A 20,739-nucleotide genomic window follows, 5' to 3' on the forward strand; every position below is an offset into this window, starting at 1 on the left:
ACACACGAAGTGGGGGCCGTGTCCGATTCGGGGGTTGTTTCAGTTTTTTCGGGTCTAGTTTCAGCATCATTAAAGACGAGCTGAGCTGAATAAAGTTTTGACATGCAGAACATTTAGTTTCATCGGAATCGTTTTACAATATTTTATTCGCCCGGGTCTATTTTGGACGGCAGTTGTCAAGAGTTCGGAATTTCACAAGAGCTTTAAAAGTTACCCATCACTCCCTTGAATCCTTGTTCTGACGCACCTCAAAGCGCTGTTTTTCCCAAAGAGGTGGGACGTGCTTCGCCCTCACTGACCACATGGCTCGGTTGAATTGGTCACAGAGGCCTCGTGAGCTGTCGGAGCGCGCCATGACTCACGTTGGAAAGGCTCCTAATGAGATGTGCGTCAGCTGTTTGGAGAGTGGGTGGATTGTCCAAGGGGAGTGGGCGAGTGGGAGGTAGGAAAACCAGACAGAGACGGGGATATTGCATTTCCAGCAATGTCCAGGATAAAGCCCCCATAGCTCTAGAGCGAGCGCTCAGTCTAAAAATAACCCTCCAGTTGGAGCTCGGTTGAGGGGTCAGGACAGCTGAGTAAGAGGTGAACAGGCTCACTGTGAATCTAACCCCACTCTGCGGGCAGGAAAGCCAAATACTCGCCAATAAAGAAGATTCCAACATTATTTGATCTTCAGCTCCTTCGACACTTCTCAGATGGCGCTGCCTATAAATCCCATGGATGAGCCCAGGTTGTACCAGCAGACTCTGCTCCAGGACGGGCTGTATGACCTGCTGGAGAACGACAAGCTGGTGGACTGCGTGCTGAAGATCAAAGACAAGGAGTTCCCCTGCCACCGGCTGGTGCTGTGCGCCTGCAGCTCCTACTTCCGCTCCATCTTTCTGTCCGACCTGGACGAGAGCAAAAAGAGGGAAATCGTGCTGGAGGACGTGGAGCCCGGCGTCATCGGTCTGATCCTCAAGTACCTGTACACCTCCAAGATCAATGTCACGGAGCAGAACGTCCAGGACATCTTCGCCGTCGCCAACATGTACCAGATCCCTTCCATCTTCACCGTTTGCGTGTCTTTCTTACAAAAGCGCCTCAGCCTCAGCAACTGCCTGGCCGTCTTCCGGCTCGGTCTGATGCTGGACTGCCCCAGGCTGGCCGTCTCCGCCAGGAACTACGCCTGCGAGCGTTTCCAGCTCATCTCCAAAGACGAAGACTTCCTCCAGCTGAACGCGACCGAGTTGGCGGCCATTTTAATGAACGACAACCTGAACGTGGAGACGGAGGAGGCCGTGTTCGAGGCGCTGATGCGCTGGGTGTCCCGGGACGCCGAGAGCAGAGAGAAAGACGTCCCGGACTTGCTGGACTGCGTTCGCCTGCGTCTCGTCACGGACGATTACCTGAAAGAGAAAGTGGAGAAGCACAAAATGATCTCCGCTAACCCGCAGCTGCAGCAGAAGCTGAAGCTGGTCAGGGATGCTCGTAGTGGGAAAATGCCGGAGGCTAAAAGGGACAAGAAGGAGGAAGGCGGGGCGGAGAAAGACGGAGAACTTGAAGGCAAGGAGGACGACGAAGGTCTCCTACCGGCTATTCTGAACGACAACCTGCGATTCGGGATGTTCGTCAGGGATCTAATACTGATGGTGAACGACAGCGGCGCCATGGCGTACGACCCGTCAGGCAATGACTGCTTCATGGCGTCAATCTCCACGCAGGTTCCCAAGAACCACGTCAGCCTGGTCACCAGGGAGAACCAGATCTTTGTGATTGGAGGACTGTTTGTAGACGAAGAGAACACGGAAGACCCTCTGTGCTCCTACTTCCTGCAGGTACGGAAGCTGTTCCACAACGCAAGTTAGTAACATTTGAGATCAGGCATGCCATACATAAACTGAGAAAAAAAAAAACTAGAAAAAAAAACTGTTTTAGGATTTTATTTTATTTAAAAAAAAATATCATCTAATGATGTATCAATATCACAAAATCATGCAGGTTTAGTACAAAGCTGTGACCAGATTTTTACATAAACTGTATAAAAAGACAAAATTATTTCTATTTTCTGCCAGAATAATAGCAGAGTTTTTGATTACAAATTCAGAAGTTGAGAAGTAAGATTACTATGACGTTAAATATTTGGCAAAAGCCCGGATGATGATGTCATAACATTATAGACTTTTAATAAGGTGATTTATAAAATGTCAGTCACCTCGGGGTATACCTGTGAATGTATTTTAAAGCAGCTCTAAGAGTAGACACACAGCCTCCTTATGTGGCACAACCTAAAGAAATCAGCATTAATATCAGGAAGAGAAATATGGACCTCTACGAGGTCTGCTTCATCCTTTCCTTCAATTTCCAGATGCCTGTAGGGGCCACATTCATCTGTTTGTACAGTTATAAACAAGCATAAACAGGACGGGCCTGTCCCGCCATCATGCTGTTCAGCAAAGAGATGGGATGAACATGTTTTGATGTGAAATGTGTATTTCAGTCACAAATCAAAAGCCAAATGCCTTGTAAATACGCTGGCTGGAGCTGAAGAGGGTGTGATTATTTACAGTGGAACAAGTCCACTTCACTGACATGAAGTGATAGGCCATTCAGAGAGGAGGAGGCTTTTATTCCAAAAGAAACATACACCAGATTGCAAATGTACTCAGAGAAAAATTGTATTTATGAAGAGATGTAGCGTTTTTCCACAGTCTCAATTGTTAAGATTTGTAGTTCACAAGCCTGAGACCTTCATCCCCACCGTGATGTGTAAGGGTGGCAGCAACATAGATGCCGTCATGTGAAAAAAAAAAATAATTATGTGAAAAGTAGTAAAGACATCAGACATGAAGGTAAAGTTTGGACACAACTGAGTTACCAAATGAACAAGGAACCTAAGAATAATGTCAAATTGGCTGCAGAGCGGGCTACAGGTAAAAAGGTCAATGTTTTGGAGATGCCACCTGAAAACTTTTAGGTGTCACTGAGATCTAGCCTGCAGATCTGACTCAGTTACACTGGATCTGTCAGGATGGGCCAAAATCCCAGCAAACTATTATGACAAGTGTGTGGAAGGATACCCAAAACATTTTCACTCGTTCGGTTCATACAGCTTAAAAGACAAATCTACCAAAAGCAAAAGAAAATGCATGTAAACTAATGAACTATGGAAGGAAAAACAAAGTTAAAATAATTACCGAATAAGTTTGTAATCCTAACCGACCTGAAACAAGTTTTTAAAATCATACTTATGTCAGGCAGTCAGATATAAATTATGGGTCTTTTGATCCAGTATAAGTACACTGCAAAAACAGAACTAGAAATAAGTAAAATGTTCTTAAAATTAGTGTATTTGTCCTTGATTTGAGCAGGTAAATAAGATGATTTGTCAATGGAATAAGATTTTTGCACTTAAAACAGGAATAATTCATCTCAATCATCTTATTTCAAGTACAGGGTGTCTAATTATCTTATTTTAGGGGTCAGAATACTCATTCCATTGGCAGATAATCTTATTTACCTGCTCAAATCAAGGATAAATACACTACCTTTAAGAACATTTTACTTATTTTTAGATCCGTTTTTGCCGTGTAAACAACTGGTTTCCACTGTCTGTAACTTACTTCGTAAGGTTTAGTGAAGAAAAAAGCGAATAAAAACAAGCAAATATGATATAAAGCAGTTTTAATACAATGTTTGTATCAATTTAAAGAAAACAGGGTTTAACCTGAGTCATGCTTGTCACACCTTTAACAGCTCCAGGTCGATCACGCCTTTGCCATTTTGTAAACTACCTCATTTTGTCCATTTTGTACAAGTAAAACTGGTTCATGCGGATAGTTTTAAACCATAGCATATCAGTTCATTTTCCTTTGGAGTCAAGTATTTTCATTCATCCATCGTCTCATCTCCAGCAGTGACTGGCTGAGAGGCAGAGTACACCCAGGACAGGTCGCCAGTCTCTCACAAGGCAACACAGAGACACATGACAAACAACCACGTGCACACACTCTTATACGTAAGGGCAATTTAGAGAATTAAATTAACCTCAGCCATGTTTAGGGCCTATGGGATGAAGCTGGAGTACCCACAGAGAACCCACGCATGCGGAAAGACCCCAGGCCGGGATTCAAACCCAGAACCTTCTTGCAGCAAGGAAGGTTGCACTACCAAGACAGTGTAAAGCTCAAGTATTGTAATGAGTAAGGGAAATAGTAAAAGGAAAGGCTCAAATTGCATGTATAATTTAATTTAGCTGTTTATTTTCTGAAACTGTGTTTAATCCTGTTTCCATTTATTGTAGTTCTATTTGAGGCGTAGGACTGACAACTCCAGATAAAACCACAAGAACTCTCACGGGCGTGCTGCAAGTGGGCGTTATTCATCGGAGTCGCATCTAAATGCATTTCCACATTTCCTTGCAGTAGACTATGATCAGTTTAAATCGTCGCTCATCAAAGCAGCTACCAGAAAAAGCTGGGCACAAAATCATCAAAACTGCAAAGGCACATAATGGCGAAGGAGTAGCGTGACCGGCGTTGACCTTTACCACAGTGTAAACGTGACTTCAGGTGTAAATGTAACTAATTTGCAAATGTTTCTATGACCTCAGTATGACCCCATTAGTACCGACTGGCTGGGGATGCCACCCCTGCCGACTCCCCGCGTCTTGTTCGGGATGGCCGAAGGCGAGAACTCCATCTTCGTGCTGGGAGGGAAGGAGCTGAAAGACAAGGAGGGCATACTGGACACAGTTTTGGTCTATGACAGACAGTAAGTCGGAATTTTAAAAGCATTTCTATGTCAGATGTTTCAAAATGGGATCGGATTCTGATTCTTTTCGTTCCCGCGACTCGTCGTTCCCAGATCCTTTAAATGGGGCGAGTCAGAGTCTATTCCTTACCCGGTTTACGGACATTCAACAGTATCGCACGACGACCTTGTGTATGTGATTGGCGGAAAAGGAGACAACAAGTGAGTATGCGTTGCAAACGGCATGTTAACGTCACAAACCTACAAAAATCAAACACAGGGAAAGGTAGAAGTCACAGAGCTGTTGTGTATGCTCAAAAAAGGAACTGTCTGAAGAAGATGTGCGCATACGACGTGAAGAGGTTTGAATGGAAAGAGCTCGCTCCCATGAAGACGGCACGCTCCTTATTTGGAGCCACTCTTCATCAGGACAAAATCTACGTAGCAGGAGGAGTGACCGACGACGGCCTGACGGACACAGTGGAGGTGTACGACATCGCTACCAACAAGTGAGTTCTGAAGTGAGCGTCCAAAAGCCTCCTGAGACTCGACTGTATAACCCTAAACAGGCCGTTTATGCTCAATAACTCTCCAATGTGGCTCATTTTAAACAATTCTGCAAAGTGGAACGGCAGGACCGCTTTTTAACACAGTCCCAGGTTGGTTTAGATAACTTCTTACCCCTTTATAAATGCAGTGTTTTTTGTTGTATTTCCTCTGGTTATTTTTAAATCAGTCACAACTTTTTTAGAGAATTTTAGAGCTTTCGTCCACAGATAACTTTGAACGCTTCAGATGCAGCCACGCTTCTCAAGTTTGTCTTTATTTAAAAATATCCATTTAATCAAAAAATGAAAACTAATGAGGCGTAAATGAATAAAATCTTGGCTAAAAGCAAAGAATAAAAGAAAACATCTTTGATTTTTATGCATGAAGCATAGAGGAATAGTGTAAGGTAAAATACTTAAAAGCAGAATATTTTTTTTAAAAAATGGTCCTCATGTAGAGAAAAAAAAAGTTTTTCCATTACTGAAGAATAATTAATTATAACAGTTTTTTTTTAATCTTTAGCGGTTTTATTGGCTGTAATCTTAAATACAAATCTCTGTGTGAACCATGTTGCAGATGTGATTAAATTGAATTCAAAGAAACTTTTTTTTCACCTCAACAAAATAAAGGAAGATGACGTTAAGCTTCTCAAAGTCACTTTGAGTTAAAAATTTTGAATTATAACAATATTAATTTGAGCTAAGATGACATAAAGAACATAAAGCCAAAATAATCAAAGCTTTCCTAAAACAGACCTTTGAGAGTTTATTGAGAGTCTAAACCTATGTGTGTGTGCTTTTTTTTCATCCCACAGGTGGTCAGATTTTGAGCCATTTCCTCAGGAGCGTAGCTCTCTGAATCTTGTATCTTTGGCCGGTTTCCTCTACGCTGTGGGAGGTTTTGCCATGATACCTTTGGAAGACAGTGATGAAATCCTTCCCAAGGAGATGAACGACGTTTGGAGGTACATCTTTTCCCCAGACATTATTCTTTAAATTATTCAGTCCAGCAAAAAACAACAACAAATTATTAGAAATATCAATTATATAACAAGTTTTGTTATTTTAGCTATTTATGAAAGCATATTCAGGATACAATAATATAATCAATATGGGCTTAAACTGCAGACTCTCAGCTGACCCAAGTTGGAGCAAGGGTTTAGGAATTACAGCTCTTTAATGCGCCTCTTTTTCAAGGGACCGAAGGTAATTAGACAATTGACTCGGAAGACTGCAAAATAAACAACAAAGCTGCATGGGCTCTTCCCTCATTAATTGTCATCAATTAAGCAGTTAAAAGGTCTGGAGTTGATTCTTGGTGTGGCATTTGCATTTGCAAGCTGTTGCTGTGAACACACAACATGCAGTCCAAGGAGCTCTCCATGGAGGTGAAACAGATCATCCTGAGACTGAAAAAAAGAAGAAATCCATCAAAGACATAGCACAAAAGTGACCAATGACCAATTCAACAATTTGGTACAGTCTGAGGAAAAAAAAAAAAGAGTGCATTGGTGAGCTTCTGAACTGAAAGAGGCCTGGACGTGGTGAATGATCACAGAATCCTTTCCATGGTTAAGAAAAAAAAACCTTCACATCCACCCAAGTGAAAAACACTTTCCAGGAAGTAGGTGTATCAGTATCTAAGTCTACCATAAAAAGAAGACTTCATGAGAGTAAATACAAAGGATTCACCACAAGGTGCAAACCATTAATCAATCAGCCTCAAAAATAGAAAGGCCAGAATTAACTGCCAAAAAACACCCGAAGAAGCCCACCCAGTTCTGGAAGAGGATTATTTGGACAGCTGAGAGCTAAGCTGAGAGCTGAGAGCTAAGATCAACCTGTACTAGAATGATGGGAAGAAGAAAGTTTGGAGAAGAATTGGAACAGCTCATTATCCAAAGCACAACCACATCTTCTGTAAAACACGGTGGAGGCAGTGTGATGGCATGGGCATGCATGGCTTCCAGTGGCTCTGGGTCACTTGTGTTGATGATGTGAGAAAAGACAGAAGCAGCCGGATGAATTCTGAACTGTATAGGGAAATACTTTCTGTTCAGATTCAGCCAAATGCAGCAAAGTTGATTGTCCATCTGTACTGTGAAGCGCCGTCCAATCATCCAAACCATACTGCAAAAGTAACCCAAGAGTTTTTTTAAAGCAAAGAAGTGGAATATTCTGCAACGGCCGAGTCAATGACTAGATCTCAACCCAATCGAGAATGCATTTCATTTGCTCAAGGCAAAACTTAAGGCAGAAAGACCCACAAGCAAGCACCAAATGAAGACGGCTGCAGTAAAGGCCTGGCAAAGTATCACAAAGGAGGAAACCCAGCGTTTGGTGATGTCCATGGGTTCCAGACTTCAGGCAGTCATTGTCTGCAAAGGATTCTCAACTAAATATTGAAAAGTAACATTTTACTAGGGGTTAAGTTTGTTCGTCCAATTACTTTTGAGACCCTGAAATCAGGAGCGTTTGTATAAAAAGAGCTACAATTCCTACATGTTTAGTCATATATTTTTGCTCAACCCCTTGAATTAAACCTTAAAGTCTGCACTTCAGTTACATTGTAGTTGTGTAATTTCAAATCCAATGTGCTGGCATGCAGAGCCCAAATCACGTAGATTGTGTCACTGTCCAAATTTGTGGGCCTCACTCTGTGTTTATATATATATATATATATATATATATATATATTATATATATATATATATATATATATATATATATATATATATATATATATATATATATATATATCTATATATATATATATATATTGAGAGAGAGAGAGAGAGAAATTTTGAATAAAGTCTGGAACTGAAATGAGCTCAGCATCGGGTGGGGGGGGGGGGTACTCTGTTTAGGCAAAAAAAAAAAAAAGCAATTAAGGATTTTCCTCAATCCAACTTGTCTCTTCATTAAACCTCTGCAGGTACAATGAGACGGAGAGCAAGTGGATTGGGATCCTCAGAGAGATTCAGTATGCCTCCGGAGCCACAATACTGGGGGTACGCTTGAATACCCTGCGTCTCACCAAGATGTGAAGCTCTCAGAAGTTCCTGTTACTCAACGGAAGTCTACTTGAGAATAATTGAACTATTTTCTACATTTTTTTTTTGGGGCACATTCATAGTCAAACACATTAGGACTTAATAGTTTGGTTGATTTGTACGCATTAGCAATTTGGCAATTAGCACAGGCATTTTCACGCATTGTTGTAACTTTTATAATTAGTAATATGGTGTAATAATGACTCTTTCTTTAATTACATTTTCATATGTGTTTGCAAAAGTAATTGACTTAGATTGGGACATTTAATCAGCAGAAATTAGTGTTTCACTGAACTAAATAAACAAAAAAATTAAACCAAACTAAAGCTTACTTTAACTCATTTGAAAACCTGCTCACTGCCCAGCAGAGGGCAGCAAGGTCAAAATCCCAGTCAAGTCTACTGCTTGTACGTTCAACAAGCAAGAAAATGCAATACTCAAATAAAATGGTATGCATAAAAACAAACACAAGACACGTGTTCAGTAATATCTATATGGTTTATTATTGAAATGTTTTCAGAATGTTCTACTGTGTTACAGACAGATAACACTTGTCAATATTACAATAAAAAGGAAAAAAAAAAAAAAAAAAAAAAAACAGCCTACTGTCTTTAGCACCTCTAGACTCCGATGTCATTGTACTGTTTTGGCATTGTTAATATAGCTGAATGGGACAACTACTGTCTATATATGTGGTTTTAAAACTAGAATCCCCCAGTACATACTGTACTGTTTACATTTTAGAGCAGAGAATCAGCAAGTGATGATACATTTCATAATTTCTCAGTGCCGTGGAAGCAATAAGTACTGGAAATACAATGCATTGTATAGAGATTTAAATACGGTATTAGTTGGTTGTGGCAGGTGGGAGTGGTGGGGGGTTTCATATTAGAAGCAGCTAATCAATGTTTTAGCAGTCTAAGGAGTTTCAAAAAAATAAATATCTCTGGAAGTTATCCCCATAATCATGCATGCTGCAGTTATGCTTTTTTGAGGTTGGTCAGGCATGTTAAAAGTAAAACAGTGTCTCATCTTGTCCTAGCTCGTTATTGTGCTAAAAAATGAATATAATAAAAATAAAACTACAACAACCTAATAATGTATTACTGATTATGTTCATTGCAGAGCTAGCATTGGCATCGCCAGCTACATTTCAGTTAACAAGCTAATGAGCAGCATTAGCATTTACAACTAGTTTAATGTGTTGGATTTAAAACACATTAAACATTAAGACTAAGGCTGTGCTTTTTTTGAAATTTGGTTATTTATTACATGGTAGCTCTTAAGCAACCAACTGGAAGGCCTAGCAAAACCCCATTACATTTACTTTGATTTGCAAATTTTTAATATGGATTCCAAGGTATGCAAAATCGAATCTATCTGCATCAATCTTTTCCCTCTTTTGCTCTACATACAAGCAAAATGTGGTATTAAAAAAGGTAATTTCACAAAGCAGTTTTTCCCAGTCCATTGATTTAATACCAATACAACTAAGTGTCTTTAAATATAGAAGTAGGTCTTGTGCTGTCATTGGATACTAATGTTTTGATACAATAGAAGACTAATTACTATATTATATATGAATCTTAAATATTAGCCATTAAAGCTGTAGGTGGTAATCCTGTTCAGAAACACTTTGTTTTACGGTCCTTTCATCCGGACAGTAGTCAATGCTTTATGTATTCAGAAAAAAGAGGTTATAAAAAATTCTGTGAAAGCTGCAGGCCTGTAAAAACTGACAAATCCCTGCCATTCGCAGGGATTGGCAGAGTTTTGGTCCTGCTCTCACTCCTTCTGTCCCTCGAATTCTGGGGGTTTCGCCTTATTTATGGGTTGTCCCACATGCCAATCAGTCTGACACGCTCATGTAATGCTAATGTGCGTACACGTTCCTTGTTGGTTTCCATTTGCTGGCTGTGCATACTAGCACTTCTAGTGTTTATGTATCTGGTTAGCTTAGCGGTTAGCTTCGGTGTTAGCCGTTGATTGTAGCGCCACTGCTTTCACTATATACTTTGAACATGGATGAGAGTGACAAGAAGTAAAACCACGTACAAGTTTATGAGAAGAAGGGGATGGCCTCAGTAGAAAAAAAATAAGACCAGAGTGGATTTGGGAGATTTTATTTCACGCAATACCCTGAGGACCAGATGAGCATGGGTGATGGTCTTGCTAATGCACAGTTATTCAAGAAGGGACTTGGGGAAAAATCACTGAGTCTACCTTTAAGGCAGTGTAACTTAATTTTGAACAAATCTTTAAAAAAAAAAAAAAAATGGTCTAAGGACACAGGTCTACTAGCAAACAGACCGTTTGCTACCAATTTCTAAAATATTTTTCTTAACTTAATTCCCTTCTCAGTTTTGAGGCTCCTTCTAACAACTATGGGAGGGAGGCGGACATGTATACATACATAGAAAAAGATAGAAAAACAAACAGCAATAAACTACTGAGTTCTTTCATATTACTTTTGCTCCTATTTCTGCAGGAGTCTTCATAATTATATTTATTAAATATTTTTTTATTTATTAAAGACGAAGGCCACAAGACACGTCTTTTTAGCAGCTAAACCAAATACTGGTCATTTCCTCTTTCTCAATTTCATACTTTTGGTTGTTCATCCACCGTTTTTTCTGGGTAGAACATGGAGCCATTTGTCAAGAGATGTTTCTTACCATCCATGCATCAATTTGTACCCTCCAGGGGGATATTTGATGCCTGGTTTCACTGATTTCATTTTTCATATTCTACTTTTTTGTCTGATGCAAGATAAAGTGATTTATGACCAATAAAAAATAAATAAAAACATCTATCATCATGTATTCGGCAAAAATTATTTTGGTCCAAATCTAATCAGTGGCCTTAATTAGCCATATTTTATAAGTGTTACCTAAAACAACGGAGGATCAGAACAAAATTAAAAAGAAATGGAGTGTAAAACAAATTTTTTCTGAAAATATAAAACTATATTTATGAGTTTTGAATATTTTAATATATTACCTCCATAGTACTTTAAATTACTTAACACAAATAGAAATTATTAACAATAGATGCAATGGTGACTGGGCATCAGAGAAAGGTGAAAATGACCTAGAGCCACAAAATCCAAAACACATCATAAACAAAATTAACTACCCATTTCATGGGTCATTTTATCGCAAGGTGCCGCTTATCTCCACAAATAAAAGAAAAGAAGTTATTCATCAAAAGATGTGCCTTCTTTTATCTTCTCCCCGGACTTAACCCCCAAAAAAGTAGCAAAACTTGTATCCCTTCCTAAACATTTTTTTGGCATGTGACTTTACCTTTAATGTTCTTGTGAGAGAAATATCAGCTTAAACCTCTTCTGGTTGATAGACTGGTTTGTACAACTGTTTATACAACATTTACCTTTCATACAAGACTGAATGCACAGCCTCTGGGTTTCCTTGCAGCCACCCATTCATTGTCCATCTGTGCCTACAGCACAAGCCTTTGGCTGTTAGCTTTTATACAAGAGTATTTGTTTAAAAATGTAATCCAGCTATTAGGAGACTCCTGTGCATTTTATAAAAGGTCTCTTCTCCAAGTCAAACAACAAGAACTATTAGTTTGGTTTGTTCCCAGGATCTGATGGCTCCAGGGTAACAATACCAGTTAAAGGTTTGGGCACACCTTGTCATTCAATCATTGTTTTTTCAATATTTTTTTTTATATCCTGTAGATTAATGCAGAAGGTATCCAAACTATGCTAACACTTTGCACAGTATTTTAGATTTCCATGAAAGCTTCTTGGATTTCTCACAATCAGCTTCCTGAGGTGGTTACCTGGAATGGTTCTGAAACAGTCTTGAGGGAGTTTCCAATTTGCCTTCACTCTACAATCAAACTCATCCCAAACCACCTTAGCTATCTTTGATATTAGATGTGCTGTATGTCGCTTCTGATAAAACGTCCGGTAAATCCATGAACAAAGGTGGGTTTGGGTCAGTTGATTATGGAGTCTAGGTCATCTGACAGAGCAATCCCTCCCACTCTTTGTGGATCAAGTGGGCGGGGTTCCTACAAACCTTGTAACAAATCCAGACTTCTCTAAACTCGACTTTACCAACTTCTTAATTCTTTAACAGCCATTTCAAAATATTAAATGCTAAATCTAATTATGAATCCCATTTTTAGAGAGCAGACTTTAAATATAGGACTTGAAAAACCCATGGGATGGGTGGAAGGAAATTAGGGGAAAAGGATGCAAGGAAGGAAGATAAAGAGGAACAAGGAACTAAAGAAGTAAAAACAAATAGAATAAAGAAAACAAGGAAAATGAAAGAATTGAGGCAAGAAAGAAGGGCATACTGCAGGAGACAGAAGGAGAGGAATAAAAAGAAAGACAAGGATGAATGGCAGTATGGAATGAAGAAATTACAAAAAAGAAATTAAGGAAGAAAGTTAGGAAAAAATTGACAAATGGGATGAGAATTAGTGTCTGGAAATACAAGCAGGTTTCCACATTTTTCCATTATAATCCAGATTTGCCTAATACTGGAATCAAATTCCAAACATTTTCAGGCTGCATAGGGATCCTGAAAAGCCCTTATATTGCCTGGAGGTTTATTTGGGGGCTTATTGTCCTGCTGAAAAACAAGCAATTGTCCAGCTATGAAGAACCGGATGAGGTGGGAAGGGATGTTTTGCTGCAGAATGCTACTGAAGCCATTCTGGTTAAATGGGCTTTGATTAAATGGACAGCAATATCACCAGCAAAGCACATCGTACCATAACACCACCTCCGCCACCACCATGCTTCACAGACGTTATCGCGCATATATAGAAACCATCCTAGCATGGAGGCAACACTTAGTCTCCCTTTCCTCAAGGGCAATCCTTGTGAGGACTAGTTTCATCAAAGTATTTGATAGTCTTTGCAACTTTACTTGAGGGTAAGACCAGAGTTCTTAATCACATTTACTGGCGCTCATGTCTTAAAGTTGTGATGGGTAACTGCTTCTCTTTACTTAGTTGAGTGGGTCCTGATACAATGTATTAGAATAGGAGTCAAACAGGGTTATTCCCGTATGAACCCTACCTCTGCACAATAAAACTGATGGGCTATAAACTCAAGAGAAAGGCAAGACCTTCCAGTAATTACCTCTCGACAAAGAGGTAACATGATAACTGAAAACCAGTCCAGGAGACCACCTTGTGGAAGTATCATCAAAGTGACAAAGTAAGCACCTTTGAACAATCTAAAATATGAAAGATTCTGACTTCCTTCATACCTTGGATTTCTTCAGCAAAAATCCCAGAATTGCTTAAATTCTGTAAAATAAATATGTTATTGTGTGTCACTATGACATTTAGGCAAGATTATCTTAAAAACAAAAAACACACACACACAAAAAAAACCAATAATCCAACAATTTTCCCAGTACATTTTCCATCTAGGCCACAGAAAGCTCCACTCACATTGGGTTTGATGGATTAATATTAATACAACAGAGGTTTAATACTTTATTCCAAGCAAGGATAGGAAGATCTATTTTCAAAAGCAGTTTTGTTAACACGCAGTTCCAATGGAGCCTGCCAGGGACATATTTTTTCTTAACTTAGAAAGCATTTTTCTAATTTTGTGTAATCTTTTGTTATAAAGAATAGCACTCGCACACACAGTATGAGCAAATTTATGCGGAATAAGTGCCACTATGTCAGTTTAAGATCTGAACAGGAAAATAAAGTGCATTACTCAATTAGGCAACTTAACTAACATTGAAAAATCCCAATTAAGGGTTCTTTAGGTTAATAGAAATTGCACCTTGTAGTTATCAATTCTGATAATGAACTAATCAATTACCTTAGTTGAACTGAATGCTACTTTAAATATGGAAGCTGCCATATTTAGCTGTATGTTAAAGAGTGAAACGGACTTGGCTTTTACTGTGCTGAATAGCAACATTAGAAACGACAAACCCGGGTCAGGCTCGACTGCCAACGGCCTTACAAGCAACACTCCATTTTCTGTGATTTATTCCAAGTTCTAATACTCATTTGTGTCAGTTTGTTCTCTGAACAGTTCCCAAACAAAATTAACTTCATTCAAAAAAGGAAAAAAACAAAACTTTAAAAAGGAAATACACATTTCCATCTTTACACATCTCTGCAACTTGTTTTCACCCTGCGTCTGCTTTCATGGCCCCCTTATTGGGAAGTGTGGCAGAGAAATTTAAAGTGCATAAATCAGTAGTGTTCATCATAATTTCTCCGTCAGATATAATTACTGTTTAACAGCAAAAGAAATAAAGAATAAAAAAAAATTGGAAATCCCACTATTTTTAAGGCAAACACACAAAACACAGTATGTCAGTAATGTCTCTAGGGGTAGTGGCTCCTTAAGAAAGCAGAAAAAAGAGCACATTCTCAGCTTTGATAGGCTCTTTTTAATAAACAGTCCTTAACAGTCAGCGACCACCAAATGACCAGATTACGGTGCCTTGCACATAAACTCCTTCAACTTTTTCGGGTTTTGTCACCTGACAGCAAAAAACTTATTTTATTTGGATTATATATCTGATAGTGTGAAGTGTATAACTGTCATCTGCCTCCTTTTACTCTGAAACCTCTAGATAAAACCCAGTTCGAACTATTTTATCTCCATATAAATAAAGATGTTCTTCAAAGGCCTTACGCCATTAATCTGAGAAGCAGCGAAGAGGCCCGTGATGACTCTGGAGGAGCTGCAGGTATCCACAGCTCAGGTTGGGGAATCTGCTAACGGTATTATTCATGCACTTTACAGGACTGTGTTTTATAAAAGAGTGGCAAGAACAAAGCCATGGTGCTCTGGCCAGATGTGAATGAATTTGAACTTTTTGGCTGACATGCTGATCTATCACCTAAGTAAAATCCTGCTACAATAAAGTTTGTGGTTATAATGTGACAACGTGTATATAGGTCCATGGGCTACAGATACTTTTACAAGACACTTTACATCTTAAGATTTATAACTTTATAGCATATACAATTCATGTTGTCTTACTGAATGCTTGGTACTCGACATGAAAATTGACATTTTAAGCGGGATATTTATAAGAAATAAACATTTTTTACCTTCTAATTATCTTCGAAAGCAAGAAAGTTCATATTAGTATTCAAATCTGGGCAGCCGACTATTATGTTCTTTGTTGATTTGCAACAATCGAGTAAACTATCCACTGAGGTTCGATTGGACTTTATCACAACCAGAATATAGTAAATAACAAGCAAAAAGCTCTAATTTAAGAGGGTCATTCTTAGACTGGACCCTGTACAAAATCAGCAAAGCAATATATAAAAAATAGTTGACAAAATAAGTAAATAATGTACCATTAATTAAATAATGTCCAATGAGGCCATTAGTATTTCTTCATATTGGTTTATGAAGGACACAAATCTGGGATTGGTGCAATATTTCGCTCAAAGTGCTCAGTTTCGTCTTTGAAATAAACAAAAGCTAAATACATTTACAAAAAACATTCAAAAATTCAAACGTTCCTTCGTACCGTCCAGGACACACATTTAGCTCAAGCTGTGTAAACTTAAAAAAAAGGAAAACAATGCGCATCCAATCTGGACAGTATATACAGGGGACTGCTATGCTAAGACTAAGCTTATATAAATAAAAGGAATATGGGTTTGTTGACTGGGCACAGAAACTTGCCAATTATGACAGATAAATCTCGGGGGTCAATTTTTATTTGACTTCAAGCTTCGGTTCTCAAGAGGTGTTCAGTGCCACCTATATACCTGTTAACTAAAGCTGCTCGAAAGCCTAAATTAATCTCATAGCAAAAGGAAAAGTCGGCTAAGCACCATATAACCTCACTTTTATATAACGATATATAGCTTTGCATTTCATTGCCGTATGAGGAGCTGAATAGTTGGGGGAAAAAATAGCTCCTGCATCATTTCTACGCGTCTGACAGTGTAGCATTCATGATTGGATCTCTGAACCAAGCTGCCATGGATCTTTTGGAAATGTTGAAAAATTTCACAGCCTGAGAGTCACCACTTTTAAATGCCTTATACTAATATTGCACATATGCACCAGTCCTGCAGAATGTATGCAATTGGTACAAAATTATGAAGTGATTACTATATAAAATTACTTAATCCGATGCTGCGCTATGCAGATGACACACTAATTAAGATTCAATGACCTGGGCCTGCTGAATGCTCAAAGTTGCTCCAACTGTTTCCAGCTTATGCAACTTTCTATTTAATTCAACTATTATTTACTCGACTACTTCGAGGACCTCGAGAGCATTGGTCTTTTTCTCTTGAGGTATTGAACTGATCCCTAAAAAAAACCCTCAAAACGGGTGACATCACAGCAAAAATAACATACCCTATCCTGACGCAGCAGAACTCTGTCAAATCCACACCTTTGATCCCGGTACACATGCATTATTCAGAACAAGAGCGCATCAAAAGTGCACAAACTTCATAGACATGACAAGACTTGATGTTCCTCCCCTTGCCCTTCAATTCATCACATTTAGACAACACACTTTATGATATGCCAAAATATATAGAGTAAGATGGGAAGCAGCTTGTTAGGGGATGTAAAGCAATTTGTCTCAGCTGCTTGATTTGTGCATAAATAATTACATTAGAAAATGTGTTTTTGGAACAGAAAATCTGGGTTCTAATACTGCAAAAAAAATTTTGACCTTAGCAGAAATTGGAAGGGCTTATCCATAAACCATTTCCTGTTTCTAAAAATAAATAAAACAAATTATCTTGAAAGCAAGAGGCTTTGCTGGAGAATTTGAATAGTTTTTTTTTATATATAGGATGCCTTCAAAATATATCACAGATGGGCTTTTAGCATGTTTACTAGGTGGAAGCCATAACAAGCTTCCACTTGCATCAGAGAAACTTCAGGATGCAGGCACTACATAGAAAAGGAGGTCATGGCAGCTCTCCTTTGTTTAGATATACCCAAACATAGATTAATAGTCGGAAGTGAACATTAGATCTCAACTAGACTTGATGTGCCCATTAACGTAACAAAAAAAAAAGATAAGATCAGGCAAATCTAAAAAATGATTGATAGATGTTTGAGTGGCCTAAGTTTTCTAACTTAAACTCTCAGCAAGAAGGCAAATAAAAAACCTAGATAGATAGTTTAAACTATCCTTTTAATCAAAGTGCAACATTTACTATGAACATATTATACTGCAAGTCAGTAACTTTAATTTGCTGCTAAAAATCATCGTTTAACAAAAGAAATACAGCTAATGTTATTTAGGAGACTTGGTCTTTGGGTTATTTCTATGATGTCTAAAAATAGGAAGTTAGATTCTCTACAGATTAAATGCACACATTTAGTTATGTGAGCAAACTCCTGTGAACTTCTCTCACATCTACTTAAAAGAATAAGCAGTATTTGACTTCACCATTGTAAATTGTTAGAAATCAATCTAAATGTACAACTATACTGTTTGAGTAAATCACCTATTTATCTAATATAGTTATATCTCTGAGTATATAATGCAATGCCTTGCACAAGTATTGAACTTTAGCACATATTGTCACATTATAACCGCAAAATACATCTAATTTAATGCTGATTTATGTGGTAGACCAACACAAAGTAGCCTACTGCATAATTCTGAAGTGGAAGGAAAATTTTACATGGCTTATCAGTTTTTTTTTTTTTTTACAAATAAAAATCTGATTACTTTCATAACTGCAATCCCACCGCGTCACGACCATCCACCTAAACGGAAACCCCAGCCTAGGAGAGCATTAATCAGAGAAACACCCATGGCTCCCGTGGTAACATAGTAGGAGCTGTAAGAGGAAAGCCGTAACAGGTTATGTTCGCCGTTTCCCAAAACGCTCACTGCGAGACACGTTAAACACGTGGAAGAAGGTGGTCTGGTCAAACGTTTTGGCCTACATGTTCAACGGTAGGTGTGAGGAACATGCACATGTCCCTGAACGCATCATCCCCATTGTGACACATGCTGTGAGGATCATTTCCTTCCTACGTGGACAGGGAAGCTGGTCTGAGTTGATGGAAAGACAGACGGAGATAAATACCTCGCCATCACTGAGAAAAAACCTGTTAGAGGAAGCAAAAGACTTGGGACTGTGGGAACAACAACATAAACATACAATCAGAGCAACTAGAGATGGTTATGGACAAAGCTTATTCGTGCGTCAGAATAACTCAAAGTCTAGACCTTAATGAGTTAGATTACCATGAAAACTGCTGTTTGCAGACGCTCTACATCAAATCTGACTGAGCCCGAACTGTTTTACAAAGAAAAATGGAAAAAAAGAAAGCTTTCAGTCTCTAAAATGTGCAAAGCTGGCGCATAGACGCTCCAAAAGACTTGCAGCAGAAATCGCAGAGGTGGTTGAACAAAGTTTAGACTAAGGACAGACTTTTGTTGTAGGTGTAAGAAAACCACACATCGTTTTCCCTCCACTTCACAATCACAGACCACTCTATGCTTTTCCCAAAGAAAACAACATACAAATTTGCGGTTGCAACACAAAATGTGGAAAAGTTCAACAGCTTGCCAAGATAAATAGATCCGTAAGAGAGGATGGGCAGGTTTAACGGAAACCAAACATTAGAGTCGGGCAGATCTCCATCCGCTGACTTTGTGGAAGCTCAGGTGTGAATTTGTTGTTCAAATGACTCTCAGTTTCAGTCTTTGCTTGGCAGCTCACTCTAACATTCCAGTGCAGACAAAAAAAAACATGTAACCTCACTCCACTACGGCCATTGTTGGCTCTGTGATGTCCTTAGAAACCGAAGCCGCAAATCAGTCAGCCACAAACAGAAAAAAAAAAAAAAAAAAAAAAAAAACAGACAGTAAGGAGTACATTTTAAATGTCACAGTAGGCAAATGCAAGGTGCAGGATCGATTATAAATGCCATTTTACATTACTCAACTATAGCAGGGGGAGCTAACAGGGTTTTGGCTATTGATGATGTCACAAACGGGTCGACGTTTGATTATTGCCGGGTCAGAGAGGAACTGAGCGCTACATCCTGGCAGAGAAACAAACACAAACAAAATGCGTTTTTTTAACTCTCGTCCTTTATGAGTAACGGTTATTTGGTGAAGGATGCTACAATCTATTAGTTGTGCAAAACTACGGATTTCTGAGCGTGGTGTAAAATTCATGGGAGAGGACGTTGAGGTTATATGCTGTTTTCAGCTGAGTAAAAAATAACTATTTCTTATTGTTCCACATGGGTACGCGTCCGTGTTACCGGGCCCGCGCTCGGGCTCCTCCCTCCGCGTAAATGTCACTCTCCCTGCTGCGAGTCTGCTCTTACAAAAGAGGAACCGAACAAAGTGCTTTAAATGCTACAGAGACTTGTTAGTTGTCAGAGTTCATCCTACCAGCAGAGAACAAGGGAGGCGGCGGGGGTAAATGGGAGGCAGCGGGCGGCCCCCCCATGGGCCGCAGCGGGGGGAGAGACAGCTGGCCGCCGTGGAGGAGCTGGGGGCCGCAGACGGCGGAGGAGGCCGGCGCCCCCAGCTGGGCCGGGCCGGAAGAGTCTGCGGCTGGAGAGACGAGGGGCCGGTCGAGGGCGAGGGGGTCGGCGCAGTTAGGGCCCACCATGGGGTTGCTGACGTGGAAACACTTCTCCCTGTGGGCCTTGAGCATGTTGGAGAAGCGGAAGCGCTGGCCGCACACCTCGCACGGGTACGGCTTCTCCCCGGTGTGGGTGCGGCGGTGGCGCTTCATGTTGGGCCGGCTGGTGAAGCTCTTGCCGCAGATTTCACAGATGTACGGCTTCTCTCCTGGAGAGGACACAGGAGACCACGGCTGTGTCACGCATTTCAAAATGCTGCATTAGCTAGCCTTTTTATTGATGACTTACTGATCCCTGAGACTAAGAAAAAAAGGGTTATTTGGCCCCCTCCGTTTACTGTTTAGTGTGTTTCTACAGTGCCTTGCAAAAGTTTTGACAAATGTTTCACATTTTGTCCCATCACTACTACAACGTTTCCACATATTTCTTTCAGGTTTTATTTGACAGACCAACACAAATCAGAGAAGCACCCATGGTAACTGCTCAGAGCCACTGCTGAGCTGGAGAAATCTACTGACAGCATAACTATTAGTCGTGTTCTCCATCAGGCTGGCCTCATGGAAGAGGGGCAAGAAGAAATGGGAAATCCTGCTTGCATTTGCCACAAGCTATGTAAGGGATACACCAAACATGTGGAAGAAGGTGCTCTGGTCAGAGTTCACAGAAATCACAGTTTTTGGAGAATCTATACGGATGGAGTTTGTAGATGAAAACTAACGCTACACGTCACCCTCACGGTAAAACATGGTGTAAGCATCATGCTGAGGGGATGTCCATCTTAAAACAGGGACAGAAAGGTTGGTCAGAGTTAACGGGGAGAAGGATG

At 39.7% G+C, this 20,739-nt stretch overlaps 2 protein-coding genes across 4 annotated transcripts in view; one reads left to right on the forward strand and one right to left on the reverse strand.

The window, feature by feature from the left end:
• Window positions 1-476: 476 nt before the first annotated feature.
• Window positions 477-8,907, forward strand: klhl40b (kelch-like family member 40b). The gene is made up of 6 exons (XM_012880173.3): window positions 477-1,820; window positions 4,595-4,755; window positions 4,849-4,956; window positions 5,058-5,243; window positions 6,098-6,247; window positions 8,218-8,907. The coding sequence occupies exons 1-6, from the start codon at window positions 699-701 to the stop codon at window positions 8,327-8,329; spliced, it is 1,839 nt and encodes a 612-aa protein (XP_012735627.2). The 5' UTR covers window positions 477-698; the 3' UTR covers window positions 8,330-8,907.
• Window positions 8,820-20,739, reverse strand: part of zbtb47b (zinc finger and BTB domain containing 47b) — a 40,467-nt gene continuing 28,547 nt past the window's right edge. For all 3 annotated transcript variants that reach the window (XM_012880155.3, XM_036125043.1, XM_036125042.1), the window contains exon 6: window positions 8,820-20,121. In XM_012880155.3, the coding sequence (XP_012735609.2) occupies window positions 19,694-20,121 (428 nt within the window). In that variant the 3' untranslated portion in view covers window positions 8,820-19,693. The remainder of the gene's footprint in view (window positions 20,122-20,739) is intronic.

This window comes from Fundulus heteroclitus, chromosome 21 (genome assembly GCF_011125445.2).
Source record: "Fundulus heteroclitus isolate FHET01 chromosome 21, MU-UCD_Fhet_4.1, whole genome shotgun sequence".
Lineage (NCBI taxonomy): Eukaryota > Metazoa > Chordata > Actinopteri > Cyprinodontiformes > Fundulidae > Fundulus > Fundulus heteroclitus.